Raw genomic sequence first — 19714 nt, forward strand, 5'->3', positions numbered from 1 at the left:
ACAGCTCTAGGAAACTAATGTGGGGATTGAGAGAAACCACAGTACAGGATGGGAAATTAAACTCCATGGCCACCTCAGGGCTTACTAGCTGTGTAGTCCCAGGAGACTCCCCTGCATCAAAAGCATCAAAAGAGAAACTGGTATGTTTATACACTGGAGTACTACTCAGCTATAAATAAGGATTGCATCAAGGCTTTTACAAGTAAATGCATGCGACTTGAGACCATACTCAAAAGTGAAATAAATCAAACTCACCGTATGGCAAACACTGTAGTGCCTCCCTAGTGTAAGAAAGTGAAAAAGCAAGATCCAAAATCGACAATAAATAATAATTGTGTAAGAGTAAATAACTGCTCAAAGGGGAAAAGTAACTGGGATAGGGAAAAAGAGAAAAGAAGGAAGGGAAAAAGAAATAGAAATAAATGTGTACACATAAGACAGCTAAGATGACTATGCTACTCTACAAATTTAGTTCTTGGAAAAGAACAGTTGCTACTTCCTGGTTTGATCAATTTTGTATGTCTATACCTGGTAACCTGAGCAATTCTTTTGAAGGTAACAATACACAAGATAACAAGCCTTGTTAAAATTCCTAACACCTTGTTTTGAAAGCCTATATTGTTATTATTTGGGTTTGTTGTTTGCCTCTTTTGCTTTTTTCCTGTATTTTTTCTCTTTTAAATAAAATAAATACATCTATAATAAATAAAGAGCGGCTGCCACTAGCTGAGGCCAGCACGGTTGCACTCCGACACCTCGGAGCCCGGCGGGGCACCAGGTTGCACACACCCCGACGTGGGGCAGCCAAGTCGAGGCCAGCTGCTCCTTCGGGCTGGGGAGGCGCGATCCGAAGAGAGCCTGGGATTGCTGCGGAATCCTCCATTCCTCGGCCACGCGAGTTCCCCCGGGTTTACGACAAAGCAGCTCAGGGCTTGGAGAGCCACGTTCAGGGGTCTCGGCCCGCTGCGGACGACTAGAGGCCTGGGGCCACGGGACCCCCTCTACGGCAGCACCGGGCTCGCCACGACTCTGTCCCACCTCTCGGCCACAGGCTCAGCCCCGGTGAGGGCAGGAAGAACAGCGTCGTTATCCGCATAAAGCCGGGATTCGCTGACATCCATTCCTTGCACAGTATCTATGGAGCAACGAACAAGCGCCCTCAGGAGCCCAGCCCCTGCGCCACGCCCCCACGCTCTCCCTCTGCGCAAGCGCGCACAGCTGCTTCCGCTAGACGCGGGGCCGAGGCGAGGGGCGGGGCTTCTTATACTGACAGGTCAGGGGGAGCTGGGCGGTGCTATCACCGGGGCTGGGGTGGGGCCGGGCAGTGGGCGGGGAAACCTCTGGGGCGGGGCAGGGTGGTGGGCGGGGCTAGCGCTGGAAGAGGGCTCAAAACCCGGAAGAGGGAAGCTGGTTAGAGGGGCGGGGCTACACTGGCGGTGGGGCGGGGCTTCCGCCCGCTGCGGGGCCGAGCCGTGGGTCACTGAAGGCAAGTCTGCGGCGTCGGCGCCCTCGGTCTGGCCACAGCGATGCTGCGGGAGTGTCGTGGGGTCCCGGGCGGGGACCCTGGCGCGGCCTCAGCAACCCTGGAGCCCCCGCGGGAGCCAGGGCCGGGCACGGTGCGAGCCCGTCGCTTCCTGCTCGGCCTCTACCTGGTCGGCTTCCTGGTGAGTGTGGGGCGTGGCGGGAGACGCGGGGTGTCGGGACCCGGAGCAGCATCACCACCCCCGGCTCCCCAGATCTGCAAGCCGTGCGCAGCCGGGACCCTGCCTCCGAGCCCTTCATGCCGGCAGCCGCATCCCTTAGCCGGCCCGGTCGCCTCGGCCAGGCCCCCGTGTCCACCTGAGCGCCGGAGCCGGCGCTGGGCGCGGGCCGCTGACCTACCCGCTAGAGGAGGAGGCTGCACAGCGCCGCACCAGAGCCAGAGGCGCACCTCCCGGGACTTCCTGGTTGACCGGCTATGGACCGTGCATGTCGGCCTTTACCCACAATGTTTGCAAACTGCAGGACACAGATTCCCGTTCTGGTTCATCATGGGCGCGCGCGCGCGCGCGCGTGTGTGTGCGTGTGCGTGTCCTGCTTCATACTAGAAGTTCTTTCCAACGCGGACTGGGAGCTAAGTGCTTAGCAGGAAAAGCCATGCATCGATTCATGCATGCATTAATCACATACTCGGGGTGTCCAACGCTTCGCGCCCTGTGGAGCTCCCAGGTTGTAATACGAAGCTCCTACACCAGAGATGTTGCAGTCTTACAAGTAAGCTTGTGTCCTGAGCCATCCTCTGCAGGGGTCCAATCCCCCTCCTCGCTTCTTTCTCTGGGTCTAGACCTGGTGCCCTACATATCTATCCCAGGTTGTGAGCTAACCCAAGGTTGGTCGGAGCTGGAAATAGCGCCCAGCAGGAGTTCTTTTATGGGCTAGAAGAACTGCTTGAATGAGATGTCAGTGGGAGGACTTGAAGATCCATTAATGGCATGGATTCCTGCTACCCAGTAGGAGGAGCACAGAGAGACCAGCCCCATATCCTCCCTCTGTGGGGTGAATAGTTAAGATCATAAAGAAAGCCTGTTCCACCAAATTGCTGGGCACACAGGACAGGTGACACTGGTTCTGCACTGTACAAATCCATAGGCTGGTCAAGGAAGCAAAAGATTCATGCTGGGTCCCAAGAACATGTTTTTCATGTGTGTTCTTTTGCTCAGTTCAACCAGGTTTACCGGCTGGGTACAGGGAAAATGGTATGAATAGGTATCTCTTTCTTCCCCTGAGCCAGTCACGGCAGGTAGCCAAATGAGGACAAGAATGAAACATAAAGAAAAACCTCATGGGCCCCAGATAGCTCAGAATGCTTCCCAGGATCCTTTCTTACCGCCCAGATGTTCGAGCCTCCCTGTGTGCCAGGCTTTCTCAGGCATTTTGTCCCTTGGTGCTCATCATAGTTCAGCAGGCAGGTGTTTTTAGACCCCTACTTCATAGCTGACTTGCTGGGACATGGTGATAAGGAAACCTTTCCAAGGGTACACAGTGACCTAGCGATGGAGCTGGAGCAGCGATCATCGGTCTGCAATTTTTCTGCCCTTCCCCAGGGAGCCCACCCATTCCCAGGCACCATCACTGCTGCCCTGAGACTTTCTTCTCAGCTGCGACCTCATAGGCCATGAACTGCAGGCTCCTGCATGCTAGTTGCCTTCTCTGAGTCCAGAAGGAAACTCTTTTTATCTGTCAGGACATGCTGCTTCACCAGTAAATATGGACTGTCCTGTCCTTTTCTGCTTCCGCATCTGTGGATCTTTTGTTTATTTGATTTTTTTTTTAAATGAAGGACTTGTGTTGCCCACCTGCCTTGAACCTTAAGTCTCAGTTATGAAGAAGCTAGGGATGAAATGGAACCTGAGCCAGGTCATCCAGACATTTACATATAGTGCCCATCCTGGCACATTTCTTTTGAGATCAGCCATATGAGGTTGGCATACTCTGGAATACAGTTAGCATATTTTTCTTGCTGAGAAGAGTAGATACTGGCTTTATTGTAATTTCAGGGCCACGATATTAAAAACTCCTCAGGCCACAGTTTATAACCCAAGCCATCCTCGTTTGTTTCCTCTTAGGATTTGCTTGGGGTCAGCATGGTCATCCCGTTGTTGAGCCTTCACGCCAAGTCACTTGGAACAAGTCCTACTGTGGCTGGCATCATCGGTGAGTGGGCACCTCTGGTCAGCTGCAGGGCGCTGGCTTCTGAATGCCTGTGTGCACAACTCAGTCTTTACCACCAAATGATGCCCAAAAGCAAGTTGGAAACAAGACAAAATGGATTTCTAGAATAATTTTTAATGTTACACTGGAGCAAACATCACTCCTCTTTGCTCTGGACTGTCTGTATTCAGGCACATTTTGAGTTACAGGGTTACCCCTTCACCCACATGTTGCCACTAATGTCCTCAAGGAGCCTGCTGTGTATGCTGAGGGCAGGAGTGGTCCCTGCCTACTGGAACCCATCATTGAGGGTGAGCACCAGGGACTTCACCTGCAGTGCTCACACCTGTCAAGCATCCGCCATGTTTTTTGGCCATCGGTTGTCAAATGGTAAAATGTTCAGAGATGGGTCGGTGTTAAAATTTTAAGACTCAGTATAGTTCTTCTAAAGTTCAGCTGTCTGCTGCCCTCTGTACACATTTGTAAGTCAGAGCTGCATGGTTCTCACAGGGCAGAAGAAGGACTTTCTTCAGGGTCCCTGAGCTCAGCCCTGTGCTTTATTCCTCCTTCTGTTTTCCTGCTGTTGTATTTTGAAGGCCTTCTATTAAAAATCATATGACTTATACTTTCCCAACTAGGAAAGAATGTAGGATAACTTCCTTTCCCTTTTCTAAAACTTCTCCCTTTCTGCTTGTTTGTTGGTTTCCATGTAATTGTTACCACCTCGATTCTTTTTTATAACAGGTTCATCTGATTTTGCTGATGTTGTTTTGCTTCTCATTTGCTTTTTTGTTTTTGGCAGGTTCCTCCTACGGAATTTTGCAGCTCTTCTCCAGCACGCTGGTGGTAAGTCATCCTCTCTCTCTGGCCCATCTGGAGAGCACAGGGCCACACCTCTGAACTCCTGCTTTATAGTTGTGGTCATGGAGGATGTGAGATTTACCAATAAATAACTAGCAGATGACCAAAATACACAGGCAGTTAGATCAACAAGATCCTTTCATTGTGGGTTCTCTTTATTTGGGCCAAGAGAAAGCAGGGATTAGATATCTTCTGAGCGATGCAGGGAGTCAGCTAGATCTTGGATGAAGAGGATCCTTAAATCATAATGTGTTCCTCTCATGCATCCCTGGAAGAAGGTGAGACCAACAAAAGTTACTGCCAGTTTTATTTCTTCCCTCACTTAATTGACAGTTGTCACATCCATTTAGGTCTCTAGGATTCTGCTTTAGGGTGTGCCTTGACCACATGCCATATCGTCTTGCAGACTTAGGTGAACACTTGGAAGGCATGTGTGTGGTGGGTTACATGGAGGACAGAGGACCAGGGTGACCCTGCCACTCTGCTTCTGACTGCCCTCATGCTGCTGCTGGCCCTCCCTCACTTCAGTGTCTCTGCTTGAAGCCAGCAACCTTAACCGCCTTGGACTCTTTTCCACATCAACTCCCAGGAGAGCCAGGCATTAGTGACACTCCACCACCCCAGCACTTGTTTCTGTGACAATGAATCAGAGCCCTTGCTCCAAGCAGGGCCTGACATATGGTCATTGCTGCACAAATGGGAGCTGCTGCTATGAAAACACTGGCACCAACATCATTACCCACAGCCGACAGGGCGCAGCTTTCTTCCTCAGCATTTCTTAAAATACACATTTTTATAAAACTTACGGTAATTAAAACATGCACTCAGCACTGTGTTGATTAAATAGGAAATCGGACTTCGGTATCTCTCTGTTTGAAGAACTTCCAAGGAGGGTTTTCACTCAGTTCCACCTAAATCAAATCCATGAAATCATGTGTTTTTCGGGCACAAGCCTGAGACAGAAGATCACTGAAAACGTGTTCACTGAAAATGTGAGGTGGCCATGAAAACTCAGTGTGAAATGCCGACCCTGTGCCAGGTACCTGGGAGAGTGCTGGTGACGGATCTTGGCCCCTCGAGTCTGGTCCTCAGGACCAAGCTGCTGGGGTCCAACAGGCAAGTGACAGACCACTCCGTGGCCTCCATGCTGGATCCGCACGTGGCAAGGATGTGTGAGCCCTGCCCTGCAGAGCAGAGAGCTCAGGAGTGCAGTGGTCCAAACAATGTTGCAGCTATCACTTGGGTCTCATGGGCTCACCACTGGTGGCCTGAAGAATGATGCTGGCCTGTGGTCTCCTGCATAGTGAGCACAGGTGAGGGGGAGATGATCTGCCCCTGTGTTTCCTGGGCATTACTTCCCTGTGAAATATGTTTTTTGTTTTATTTTTTTATGTAACAAAAATTCATTTGTATTTCATACTGAACTGCAGAATCAATAGAGAGCTATTTCCCTGATGCATGTTTTGTTTCTTTTTTTTTGTCTTTTTTCTTTTTATCGGTACCGGGGATCGAACTCACGACTGCCTGCTTGCAAGGCAGGTGCTTATGCCACTGAGCTAAATCCTCTGTTTTGTTTCTTTTTTAGCTATTTCTGCAGCCCTTTTTGAGACAGGTCTCACTCACAGCTGATTGTCTCAGCTGATGTGGAATTTTCAGTCCTGGGTACTTGGGTTACAGGCAGGCACCACTCCACCCAGATTTGTCATTTTTAGAAAGTATTTCCTGTGTTACATTTGCATAAAGATAATTGCTTTTTTTCTTCACTTAAAGTGCAACTACCCTGCAGGGTAGTTTGACGCCTGCATTCCCCTAGAAGGAAATTTAAGACTCAAGAAATTTCAATAATTTGACTAAGTCACCTGGCCTCAGTACCAGACTGCTGTCCACACTCATGCTATTGGTTTTGTTTTTGGTTTTCCTGAGAGTCACCTGCCATTGCCTTAGCGATCTGAGACAATGGACAGACACCCCGGTCATCAGACTCTCCAGAGTTTCATTCCCTTGGGAGGAAGCTGAGCCGGGCCTCTTAAGCCCTCTGCCGTGCAGCATAGTGGCTCACACATCCCTGCCCAGTGCAGATCCATCATCGAGGCCATGGTGCAGTCCACCACTCGGGCTCTTGGCCAGGTGTGGTGGCTCACACCTGTAACCCCAGCACTCGGGAGGCTGAGGCAGGAGGATCTTTGTGAGTTCAAGACCAGCCTGGGCTACAAAGTGAGCTCAAGGCCTGACTGAATTACATAGAGAGACCCTGTCTGAAAAAGACCAGAAGAAAAAAAAAAAAATCTGCCATCACTCGGGCTCCTCCCTCACCTGCTGGACTCCAGCCGCCTGACCCTGAGGACCAGACTCGAGGGGCTGGGATCCATCACCAGCACTCTGCTGGGCACCTGTCATGGAATCGGCATTTCACACTGAGTATTTACGGCCACCCTCACCCTGCATGAGTTTTCAGTGATCCTCTGTCTCAGGCTTGTGCCCGCAAAGCCCGTGATTTCATGGATCTCAGTTTAGTTGTAACTGAGTGAAAACCCTCCTTGGAAGTTTTTCAAACAGAGAGATACTGAAGTCCGATTTCCTATTTAATCAATACAGTACTGAGTGCATGTTTTAATTACCGTAAGTTTTATAAAAATGTGTATTTTAAGAAGAAACACTGAGGAAGAAAGCTGCTCCCTGTCGGCTGTGGGTAATGATGTTGGTGCCAGTGTTTTCATAGCAGCAGCTCCCATTTGTGCAGCAATGACCGTATGTCAGGCCCTGCTTGGAGCAAGGGCTCTGATTCATTGTCACAGAAACAAGTGCTGGGGTGGAGGGGTGTCGTGGTGGTGGGGTGTCACTAATGACTGGCTCTCCTGAGTGTGGATGTGGAAAAGAGTCCAAGGTGGTTAAGGTTGCTGGCTTCAAGCAGAGGCACTGAAGCAAGGGAGGAGTGTCTCTATGGCAGGGGCACAGCTCCAATGCTGTTACCATCCCGGAAGCACAGGAAGCCAAGGCTCCCCACTGGGAAGTTGGGGGAAGATTTGCAGAATCCACTGAAAAGAAAGTTAGGATCCTGGGTGTCTCTGAAAACAAATGGTAATGACAGTTTATATCTTATATCTTCAGAGTCTCTGAGAAAGATGCCTGTGTACACACACGTGTGTGCATATACACACTCATGCTGGCACCCAGGATAGAGAAGGAGGATCCTAAACAGTGCAGTTGGCATTCGGTGAGGCAGACAGGTGGGCAGGGGACCCCGGTGAACTAAAGCCCAGGTGTGTGTCACAGCTGGCCCTGAGGACAAGGAGACAGGAGCTAGTCTCTGTCACCTCCCAGCCTGGATTGGTGGTGCCTGTGACTTCACATCTGTGACCTTCTCCTGCCCGCTCTCAGGCTGTGCCCATGCGCACCCACACAGGGCTTGCTAGTCTTATTTTGTTGTTGCTTTTGTTTTGTTGAGACAGGATCTCGCTATGTAGTTCAGCCCAGACTGGCCTTGAACTCCCTGCTGTCCTCCTGCCTCAGCATCCCAGCCCTAGCCCTGGGATTTCAGCAGCCCAGCCCTAGCAAGCAATATTTTAAGGCAGTTCCATTTCCCTCAAACCCAGGGACAATAATGGCACTCTCCTAATTACACTGATTGGGGATGTAGATTTTTTTTTAAAGAATAATTTGTCAGTATTTATCAAATGCCTAAAGATAGACCTACCTTTTAAGCTAACAAGCCCTATGCTAGAGTTCTGTTCTCAGGACAATTCCAAAGATGTGTGCAAAGAGTTTACTATGAAAGTGCTTATTTGCAGCACTATATGTATCTTCGACAAACTGATAAGAACCAAATATCTCATGAAAAGACTTGTTACTATGAGCACGTAGTACGGTGCAGAGCATGAATCACAGTGGCAGCAGTGGGGCACTTTTAGTACCACGTGGTGATGTGCAGATGGCACTGTTAGTACCAAAGTGAGTTACAGCGTGGGGCTCTGCACACCACTTTTTTTTTTTTTTTTTTTTGTCTTTTTCCTTTTTATCGGTACCAGGGATCGAACTCAAGACTGCCTGCTTGCAAGGCAGGCACTTATGCTGCTGAGCTAAATCCCCAGCCCCTCGCACCACTTTCTTTTCAAAAGTTTTTCAGTCAGTGCATAGTGATTGCATTCACCTGGGGCAGTGGACCCATGCTCAGGCCTGGATCCTTTCTGTCCTGTGTGATCATTGTCATAAACTGCACCATGCGTGAGTCTAAAGTTGTGAGGGCTCTTCAGCTCACTTCGAAATATCTCATAAATTTCTCAGCGATGAACATGGTTTCTGACATGTGTCCTTGCGTGAAAGAAGGAAGGCGGAGATGACTCTCTTTCCAGCTGGTGTCTCACTGGCCAATCCCCAGCCATCAGCTCATCAGATGTCACTGTGTGGTCCACGAAAAGTGTGGTGTGTCTCTGCTCGCCCATGGGAGGACAGGCAGATAAGCCATCTGGCCAGTGGCACAGCAGAGCAGTCCCAGAGGATAGTGAAATGGGTCCCTCCTGGCCTCGTTGTGGGGCTTTGCTGGATGGGGACCGAGGACACAGCACAGCACAGCCTGTGTCCCTCTCCGCAGGGCTGCTGGAGTGACGTGGTGGGCAGGCGCTGCTCCCTGCTGCTGTGCCTCCTGCTCAGTGCCCTGGGCTACCTCCTCCTCGGAGCCTCTACCAGCGTGTTCCTGTTCGCCCTGGCGCGAGTCCCAGTGGGTGAGTCCCACCCAGCCCCTCTGTCTCTGTCTCTGGTCCCTGAAGGGAGGAGAGGAAGGGAGGGAGGGAAATGGAGGAGAGTCTAAGAGAAGAGGAGAAGAGAGGGGAGGCGAGGGGAACCACTGCAGAGAATGTGGCCCTTGAGTGGCAATGGCCAGACCTGTGTTTCCAGCAGCGACCATCAATGCTGCAGACCTCGTAGGTGCCAGGTCCCAGAGTCCCAGTAGACTATCTCGCAAGTGCTGTGGCTACACCTGAGCTGCCCCCTCCTGCCCTGCTCTCTGTCTCTGGAGCAGGAATCGGTGCTCTCTTTGGCCAGCACCATGGCTCCCGGTGCCTCTCTGGCTAAAGTGAGCTTCTTGCTCTGTGCCCACTGCTGGCTTCCATTGGGACTTGCCCAGGTGGCTTGCTGCTCACAGACTGCTCTTGACTATTGCCCCCTTTGTGTGTTTCTTGAAACATTTCACCTGTCCGGAAACATACCTGGTGTCCGATGGGTGGCAGTGACGGTGGAAGTGCTTTATGCTTCCCAGCTGTCGCAGCCCTGGCGTTGCCAGGATCTGGTCCTTACCTTGCACACCGGAGCCCAGCAACCTCTGTGGCTCTGGCCAGGTCTGCAGTGCTGCTTGGCTGCCCACAGTTAGCTGCTTGGTCTCACTTGGCACTGCAGAGGGACAAAGTGACCATCACTTTGCACCCCACCTCTGTGATGAGTGTCACTTGGGTTCTCTCTCCGAAACACCCTGTGTTGACTGTACTGTAACACCTTGCCTGCATGTCGCTGCGATCCTCAGAAACCTGCCACCAAGCCCAAGCCTCAGTCTCAGCTGCTGCTTTTGTGTCAGGACAGCCGTACGTCTGCAGCATGGTTGGCAGTGTCTGCATGAATTGCATGCACTGCCATTCAGTGGTGGACGCTGTCTTCTTACCGAAAACGGGTGGGCACACCCGGTGAGTTCCACGGTGGGCAGACACTTCCAGGGAGCATGGACTGATTTAGTTTAGTGGGAAAGGAGCCTGGTTGAATGATGCTGGCCTGTCCCACCAGCATCTTGGCCTTGGTGAACAGGGAAGGCTACACGTGGCACCCTTTCATAGAGTGTGGTGTCCTCACTGTTTGGTGGCCGTGAATGGAGGGACTGGCTGCCTCGTCAGGCTTCTCATGCCCACAGTCAGTTTGGATTCAGATCCTTGGGCCCTGACTGCTAATGTGCCAGTGCTCGTTACCTGGGGTTTCCCTCCCCACCTCTGGGGGACAAGAGAGCCCTTGTCTGTGTGGTCACCGGGTGCTCACTGCACAGGCCTCCCCCGCATGGGTGAATCCTCATAGATAGGATGTCACAACCATCCCAGAGTTCCTGCAGGAAACAGACTTCACCTTCTGACCTGGTGCCTCGGCTCAAGTGGGGAAACATATGTGGGGAGTGTCGGTCTCCCCCTGCAGGGCTATGTCAGGGCTGGCTGCCCAACTCATGTGTACCTCATTTTGAATCCTGAGCATCTTGGGAATCAGCCCAAGATGAAGGGTCCAGACAGCACAGTGCTGGTGGAGAGAGTCCACTGGTGGGGACTACGGAGGTCAGTGCATCATGGTACAGTTCAGAGTAGTCAGGCCACTCGCTGGGTATGCAGGAGTGAGACACATCCCCAGGACCGGGAGGAAGATAAAGTCACGTCACAGCTCTCAGGCAGGTTGGTCAGCAGAGCCGCCGGCCTCACCACAGAGCAGAAGGTAGCAGATGTTGGCCAGACAAAGACTCTGTCGTATCTCTGCCCACATCCTGTCATCTTGGCTTGTTGTGTTCCTCTCCTCAGCCTCTGTCACCTGCAGTAGATCCACATTGTGTTTCCCAGGACAACCCCGGCTCTGAGGTACAGGGAGACCTGCCTTTGCTAGGATCAGTGCTGCACACAGCAGGGGTGTGGTCAGGTTTGCTAGGAGATAAATGGAGCCAGAAGTCACTCAGATGGAAGCCACCATGACCATGACGGTGGGCAGATAACAGGACTAGAGCTGCCCGAGGTCATGACAAGAGACAGGTATACAAGGGTCATGGATGTGTTCACCTACCATAGCCATGGCATTAGTCGGAGAGTCCAGTTCTGGTGGACTGGGGCCTGCAAGCTTGGGATTTCATAAATGGTGGAGGTCACAGCTCCATCCAGGACAGAGACCGGACGCAGGGACCCAGGGACGATGTCACGGAACGTGTTTTCTGTCCCCTTGCAGGTGTTTTCAAGCACACACTCTCCATCTCCAGGGCACTGCTCTCCGACCTGGTGGTAGAGAAGGAGCGGCCGGTGGTGCTGGGCCGGTTTAACACGGCCTCGAGCGCGGGCTTCATCCTGGGTCCCGTGCTAGGGGGGTACCTCGCCGAGCTGGAGGGCGGCTTCCGCCTCGCCGCACTCCTCTGCTGCTCCGTCTTCCTGCTCAATGCTGGTGAGTGGCGTGTGGCCCCAGAAGATGGTTCTGTGGGTGGGGCTACCCAGGCTCCTCTCCTTGGATCATTTTTATTTTAGAGTCGCCGGAGTCATTGATCAAACATGTAGGTCTTTTGGAAGGAGCCCTGTGCTCTTCCCCAGGCCCTTACCTGGCCTCCTGCTTTTCCACGCCCTGCTGTCCTTTAGCCGTTTTGTTTTTCATAAACAAAATATACAAGGAAGCGAATCCTACAGACTCAGTTTGCCTCAGTCATAGTGTTGAGCATCTTTTCAAATGCGTGTTGGCTGACCTTTAGAGAAATGTCGGTTTGAGCCTTCTGCTCATTCTCTAATCATGTTTTATATAGAATATGTGTGTATTTTGGGTGCTTACTTTTTTTTAATCAGGTTTGGATCAGATTTGCAGATCACATCCCCAGTCATGGATCACTTTTGCAAATTTTTTCCTGTGCGGTGCAGAAGCTTTTTACTTTGACGTCACCATGTAGTCTATTTATGCTCCTGCAGGCTTCGTTTTGGGGCTCAAATCCAAGAAATGGCTGCTAAGGCCAGTTTTAAGAGGCTTCTTCTCACTTTTTCTTCCGGGAATTTTATAGTTTCAGTTCTTATGTGTTTCTGTTTTTAAATTCATTTTGAGTTTATTTTCATGTACAGTATAAAAATAGGGTCCACTTTCATTCTTTTACATGATAACATAGTCTTTTAGTGTTTGCTTAAATGAAAATCTGCTTCATTTTATGAGTATACTACAATTTTAGATCAAGCCATGGGAGAAAGAAAGAAAAAGGCAGGCAGGCAGACTACCATCCCCTGCCCTGCGCAGGCTCCTGAGGTCTCCCGGATGGGGCACCAGGCCCCCATGGCCTGCCCGTCACAGGCAGCAGACACCCGCTTGCTTCTTCTCTTGGGCATTGGCCTCACCGGCTTCCTGGTTGACCTGCTACATCCCAGGCTGATTCCCCCACCCCAAGGCCTTGTCCTGGCTGCTGCTTCTGTCCCTGTATTCTTTGCACTTGTCTTTCCAGGCTTTCTCATTCCTTAGGCCTTGTCTGATCAGTCTGCCTGACATCACTCGATTTTCCTCATAGTACGCCTGCTGTCTTCTGCTTGTTGCCCTTTGAACATACACACACATTCGCACACCTACTCCAGAGGGCCAGGATTTTGTCCAGTCTACTCACCACTGCTGCCTCTGCCTAGAACAGGCTGGACACTGAATCATATTTGATAAACCAGAGAGTCCTTCCTGTCTGTGGGCTCCTTGGAGGCCGGGGCAGGTACCTACCACATCTTTCTTCTTTATGCAGAGACTGGAGCATGGGCAGCCCTTGGATGAAGGGCTTCAATCCACACTGTCCACCTCCCTGGTGCAGGACCTGATCACACGACTGCTGCTTTTAGGTTCCCACATTCAGGAAATGGTATTAAGCTGTGAGTTCTGTGTCGGATGAGGAATCTCAGATTTGGGAAGTGAATTTCATGAGTCTGCTCTCAGTTCTTGTAGGATTAGTTGGTAATTTCTTGCAGGATCTTAACCTGCAGCCTCAGCCTGTAGGGCAGGCCCGATGGATTGGCATAAATTAGATTACAGTGGCTTGGAGCATGTGATCAGCTGGTGTGGCTGAATCTTCCCATGGAGAGAAAGGTACCTGAGGTGAAACCATTCCAAGCCCAGAGTCAGCACGTGAATCAGCTAGGGTTCACCAGAGAGGGCCAGGATTAATATGAAGAATACATAAGGAATACAGAGGATTTACAAGGTGCCACCTGTAGAATCGGGTGTGGGAGAATGTGAAATTGCCCTATGCATACAGGAGAATGAAGGGTCTGGTCAAAACTGAAGACCTGGAGCTCACCCTTGAGTCCCCTGTGAGTCCCTCTTGAGAGGACGAAGGGTCTGCACTGGAGATAACATCCAAGGCCACAGTGAAGACTGGAGCTCCTCTGAGCTCCTCCAGACGTCACGTCCTCCTTTCCCATTTTACCCAACCAGGCTCCAAGCCTTTTTGTCAATGCCACCCACATCCACAGTGGCTCTTTCCCCTTTAGTTGTTGTCCACAGCCAGGACTCTGTTAAACTGGAACACTGGGTGTGTCTTGTTCAAATTGACAGCACCGTGAACTCTCAGAGCATGTAAACAGCGTGACCATGGAGCTCTTGTTTGTGTTTCCAAGGGAGAGCGCCCTTTCGTGTTCTGCGCTGGCGTAAACCAGGGTGGGTTTGGAATATCAGCTGCAGATGTTTTCATCTACAAAGACGTGAAGTTATGGGGGTTCCATTTTCCCACTGAGGAAGGCTGAGGTTTGGGGGCATGAGCAGCGATCATCATTGTTATAATTTAATTCCATTCTTATTCCATTATATCAGTGACAGTTCTTTTACATTTTTATAACATTCACTGTAGTGTCCAAGGGCCCATTAAAGATATAAACACAAGAAAAGTCCTGATCCACACTCTCCTATGGTTGGTTTTCTGTCTTGATGGAAGCACTTATTCTGAGGTTAGTGCACGCAACATGAAATGATCCATGTCGGACTAAAATCTGTAAGACTGAGAGGCCAGCAGGGAGGTATAGGGAGGTCTCGGATGGCACACTGGAGTGCAGACTTAATGTTTTAGAACTTGCACTGGCAAGAGGTCTTCCTGCTTGGATGGCACTGGATGAATAAAACAGAAGCAGGAACATGCCCGCCAGGGGCCAGGAGGAAGACTGAATGGCGAGCAGTGGCTGATCTAAGGCTGTGTTGTGGTTTTTGATGATGGCATTCTCAGGGTTTATGTGGGTGACTTGGGGGTGGTTCCAGTAGATGCTGCTGAGAGTCATTGCTGGCAAGCTGTCCCTGCTGCCTGGTCTGTTGTCGCTGTCCACAGCACCTTTGTCTCCCCAGCCTGGCCTCCTACTGGACCCTGATCACCTGCTGGCTTGTCTGAGCTTCCTTAGGTTAGTTCCACCTGGACAGGATGCTGGCAGGCCTTGTCTTTCACTTGAAGGATTTCTAGTGGTAAGCACTGGGCTTAACATGTAGGAAGTGTGCTGTGAATGTTGGATGTTGGGATGGATGGATGGACAGATGGATGGATGAACAGAGGGATGGATGGATGGATAGATGGATGGATGGATGCACAGATGGACAAATGGATGGATGCATGGATGGATGGATGCACAGATGCACAGATGGATGGATGCATGGATGGACGGATGGGTGGGTAAATGGATGGGAGAATGGGCACTAATGGTAGGCAGAGAAATAGGAAATTTATGAAAAAGTAAATACAAGCTTAGCTTGTATAATATTAAATATGAAGTGGGATCTAGGAAAGCACCACAGACTTTGAGCTGGAAACTGTCGGTGTCACTCCCGGCCGGCAGGAAGGACACACAACAAAGTCTGGCAGTGGACAACCTTTTCTTTTATTTTCCTTCTCCGTACAGCCTGCCCCGGGAATCCTCCCGGCCGAAGCCTCTGTTGGTCCGCTCCCCTCGGCTCCTTGCGTGCTTCTTCCTACAGTCTGTCCCGAAGCCTCTACTGGTCCGCTCTCCGCGGCTCCTTGCGTGCTTCTTCCTACAGTCTGTCCCGAAGCCTCTACCGGTCCGCTCTCCGCGGCTCCTTCTGTGCTTCTTCTGCTTCTTTTTGCTTCTTTTTGCTTCTTCCCTCGTAGCGGGAGAGGCACTCACTTTTATAGGGTTACAGTGGCCAATCAGTTCAAAGCGCGCGATGCGGGCTGATTGGCTAACATCAGTTGTTGCTAGGCAGACTATCTTACAGGGCGGGTTGTGAAGCAGGAGATCTTACAGGGCGGGTTGTTTACCAAGCAGGAAGCAGGAGATAAGCGCCATCTTAGCACACTCGATGGGAGGGGTAATCTAGCTCAGGCTTTGCTCTTTCCTACAGGCCTCACGTCCGCCAAGTAAGGCGACCGGGCTCGGCTGCGGCTCCCAACAGGAAACAAAGTGACTTTCCTGTTTCCTTTTGGTTTCTTGTTTTGCTTTCTTTTGAACTGGGAAAGACCTGCTTGTATCATAACATCACAATGGGGCTGTGGGAATGGTGGAAAAACTGAAATCAAATATATAGACTGGTAAATCCTGGTGCAGATAACAGCGCCCCCACCAGGATGCCCATGGAAGTGCACACATTGAGCCTGCTTTGACAGGTCTCCTGCATTCTTTTTTTCTTTATTGAAATTGTTATGAGTCCATGCATGCAACATAATGATTGCATTCATCGTAAGGCTTTGGTGCATGCACACAACAATTCCTTCTATCCCCTCGCACGCCCCACCCTTTCCTCTCTCTCCATCTCTTGGCCCCTTCCTATTTGCAAAAGTTATATCTTCCTGTCTCCCGTGATCTAGCTTTTATTTTGCTCTGTGATGTATTTCTACCTGGATTTCTCGTGTAGCCAAACCATGCATTATTTTAGCTGTGTGTCTGATTTATTTCAGCTAACATCGTGGTCTCAAGCCTCACCCTTTTCACAGGTCTCATTTGGCTCTTTCCTTGGAGTGGCACGGAAGTCCACAGGACGGAGAATGGCCTGGGACGGCCCAGGCACCAGGCACAGTCTGGAAGCAGAGACCATGAGCCTCAGGGAGCAGCTGCGAGCTCCATGGCTGCCAAGTCTTCTCCCCTGGAGTGCTGGGCAGAGGTCAGGTCAGCCTTGCTGGACAGGCGTAGCCTGGTGTCCTGTGAGCTGGGTGACATCCTGCTGGTGCGCCTGCTGATGGGGGTGGCGGTCATGCTGTACCACAGCAACTTTGTGCTGGCCCTGGAGGAGCGGTTTGGGGTGCGGCCGCGGACCTCGGGCTACCTCATCAGTGGCAGTAGTGCCCTGGGCGCCCTGGCGGGCCTCACTCTGGGGCCCATCCTACGCCTCTACGGGCACAACTTGCACACAGCCCTGCTGCATTCCAACGTGCTCACCTGCGCGCTGCTGCTGCTCTACACCTCGGCTGGCACCATGGCCCTGGTGGTCCTCGCCTCCACTCTGCTGTCCTTCTCCACTGCCATCGGCAGGACCTGTGTCACTGACCTGCAGCTGACCGTGGGTGGCCCCCAGGCCAGTGGAACCATCATTGGCATGGGACAATCCGTGACTGCCGTGGGCCGAATCATCGCTCCCCTCCTCTCGGGAGTGGCCCAGGAGATCAGCCCCTGCGGGCCCCCAGGGCTGGGAGCTGCCTTGGCTTTGGTGGCTGTTTTTATAATGACGTTCAACAAACCTCGTTCCAAGGGTGCTGAGAGTGGGAGGTTAAAAGGCAAGTAGGACACATTTGCAGCCATGGAGAAGCACTATCAAGGTATCCAGTGAGGGCCAGTGACCCAGGAGGAAAGGAAGTGTGCATGAGTGAGTGAGTCATTCGCACATGGGCTTGCTCTGGGGCTGTGCATTTACATTTATGGATGATCAGAAGTGCCGGGGACACTTGGGAAGTTAAGATTGCAGCAAAGTTTTGCCGAGAGGAAATGTGTTCAGTGTTTACCCACAATGCTCTCTTCAGGACCAAACAACTAATTAAAACTCCAGGTGAAGGAAAACTGTCATTTACAGGAGAGGGAATGGTGATGAGATGTTGGTCCTCAATGTGTGGAGGAGGAAAGTAGCCATGCTCACATCCCCACTGAGAAGCACATTTGTGACATTCTGCTCACCTGAAAACTGCTGCTGTGAAAATCATAGAGAAGCTGCTGTATTTAACTGGCCTGCAAAGCCAGGTGGAATAGCACACACCTCTCATCCCTGTCCTCAAAGGTGCCAAGACAGGAGGACTGCAAGTTTGAGCCCAATCTGGGCCACTTGGTCCCAGTCTGAGACCCTGGCTCAAAAGGGCTGGGGATATAGCTCAGTGTAAGGCCCTGGGTTCAATCTCCAGTACAAAAAAAAAAAAAAAAATCCCAAAAAAACTAGTGAGCATTTTTATGCAGATTATGAGTCTGTGACATTCCATAGATCCCATATGAGAGGAGCTGAATTTTGTAAGATTCCTGTTCAAAGTCCTATCCTTTATTTCATTTTAATGTGCCTAGAAGGAGACACAGGAAAGCTGAGTGTTTTCCTAGGACTTTGCTAAATTTCCAGTTCATCAGCAGCACCCAAGGGCTGGGAACCAGCCTGGAGCCAGGGCTGTGCTAATGCAGGGAAGCACAGGCTGGGTACTGATAGTGGCGTCACGTTACTGCCACCAAGGATGATTAAGGGTCCTTTCCTCGCAGATTGCCATTCCTTTGGATCCTCTTAATGAGTCCATTAAGATATGATGCCCATTTCCAACTGAGTGCACATACCCTATGATTGTAGATGAAATTTTAATACACTTAATTTACTACAACATTAATATTTATTGTTGTAAATTCCATAGTTTCAGAAATTGCATGTACAGGGTAAATTTAAATATTTATGATCATTAGAATTATGTTTTAGTTTGGAGATTGTCCTTTTCCCCACCTGGCTACAGGAATCATATTGAACTTTTTATTGTAAGTATCAGGATGTGAGCTTTCACACAAAAGCTGAATGCTGAGGGACACAACTGTGGTGAGAATGACTTTGCTCTTGGGGTGCATGTTCAGTGTCCTGGCGCTTAGACTCCGAAGGACCAAAACGATGACTGGGCCTTCTGGGGCTGATGCAAGGAGATAGAATTTCATGAGTATCTGTAAAAATTGATTTTTCCCTCGCTCTTTAAAATCCACAAATTTCTTAAAAGTTCTTACAAATGGCCATGTTTTTATTTTTAAGATCATAGCACTCTATTTCTGAAGTTAAAGCCTATAAACTTACTGAGTCTTTATTAATCGGTCAGGCATGTGGAAATATTGAAAGTCAAAGATGGATCTTAGTAGGGAACATCTCTTGTCGTACACTAGTGACTTCCACCTTTGTTAGTGTGGTGCTCCTCCTGGTCAGTGTCTCTCTCAGTCCTCCACATGGTCCAAAGTCCTGCTGCTCAGAGCAGCCGGGCGCTGCCTGCAGCATCTCCCGAGGGCCACCCATCTCCCGCAGACTCCTGGGGACCCTCCAACAGGCACCAGCTAATCCGATTGCACAATGATGTTTGAAACACTGATCTAGTGAGCAGTTTGTGTATCGTTTATAGAATAGAATCTCAGGGAAATTAAATGTGTTAGTAACATGGATGCTGTTTTGTCCTGTAAGTTCTCTTGAGTAATCTGAAACATCAGGTGAGGTCACATGGAATTGTTCTTTATTCTTTTTAAGTAAAATATCACTTAGGGTTAGGAATGGACTGGGCTCTGGAGGCCTAGCTCTGCCCACTGCCCCAAGGCACACATGCTCTTGTATCCAGAGGGACAAGCAGAGGACAGGCAGGGGTGGTACCCATTGGAGCTTCACTGGGAGGCTTCAGACAGGCTGGGGGCCTGGACAGAGGAGGTTAGGAGTCATGCTGGGGCCCACAGAAGGCTGGGCCCTTGTTCCGAGCCCTGCATTGCAGGAACCTGGCTTGCATGGGCTCCTACAGGGACCAGAAGTAGGGCAGAGGGGACGGAGAGCCCTGGGGAGGTCGCTGGGGGCTGTGGTGACCCCAGGCATGTGGGCTGGAAAGGCTGCTGGTGAGTGCAGCACTCTGCCCTCCTCGGGTCCACTTGCAGAGGATACAGTTACAGGATGCTGCAGGGACAGGTGGCCCAGGAGCATTTCCCATCCTTCCCTATGGACCCTGAGGTCCAGGTACAGGCCACAGCCCTGGCTGGGGAAATTTGGACACTTGGGCAGCTGCGTTCAGAGAAGAGATGCCAGCTCAGGGAGAACAGCAAGCTTACAGAGGACGGTGCACCATGCCCCTCACTCCAAAACTGACCTCGCCCTCCAGCCTGGCAGAAGCCTCTGGAATGGGTCGCTTAGTCCTGCCCCGGAAGCTGAGACCTAGCTTCTGAACAAGGCAAAAGACAGAACAAACCTCTACTCAGTCATCATTTTTCATCCTGAAGAACTTGCCAATTCTATGTTTGTCAAAAATAAAATCTCTGTGAAGTTGTAA

The 19714-nt window shown here is 50.8% G+C and overlaps 1 protein-coding gene across 2 annotated transcripts; it reads left to right on the top strand.

Annotated features, from left to right (window-relative positions):
* Positions 1-1424: 1424 nt before the first annotated feature.
* Positions 1425-19714, top strand: Mfsd9 (major facilitator superfamily domain containing 9). Of its 2 annotated transcripts, none has more exons than XM_003471739.5 (6): positions 1425-1664; positions 3606-3693; positions 4493-4536; positions 9140-9269; positions 11500-11709; positions 16196-19714. In XM_003471739.5, exons 1-6 carry the CDS (start codon positions 1527-1529, stop codon positions 16978-16980), a joined length of 1395 nt encoding a protein of 464 aa, XP_003471787.1. In that variant the 5' UTR covers positions 1425-1526; the 3' UTR covers positions 16981-19714. The 2 variants fall into 2 exon arrangements, with proteins under 2 accessions (XP_003471787.1, XP_063085815.1); XM_063229745.1 differs by lacking the exon at positions 1425-1664 and adding an exon at positions 1703-2253.

Source organism: Cavia porcellus, unplaced genomic scaffold (assembly GCF_034190915.1).
Source record: "Cavia porcellus strain 051 isolate PalLab524CR breed Dunkin Hartley unplaced genomic scaffold, mCavPor4.1 scaffold_18, whole genome shotgun sequence".
Taxonomy (NCBI): Eukaryota; Metazoa; Chordata; class Mammalia; order Rodentia; family Caviidae; genus Cavia; species Cavia porcellus.

Excerpts from the sequence above, each read along its gene's own strand:
- Mfsd9 (XM_063229745.1), top strand. The coding sequence starts at position 1,969 with ATGTCGGCCTTTACCCACAATGTTTGCAAACTGCAGGACACAGATTCC. Across the intron at positions 3,694-4,492 it reads TACTGTGGCTGGCATCATCG|GTTCCTCCTACGGAATTTTG; the intron begins GTGAGTGGGCAC and ends TGTTTTTGGCAG. Across the intron at positions 9,270-11,499 it reads CCTGGCGCGAGTCCCAGTGG|GTGTTTTCAAGCACACACTC; the intron begins GTGAGTCCCACC and ends GTCCCCTTGCAG.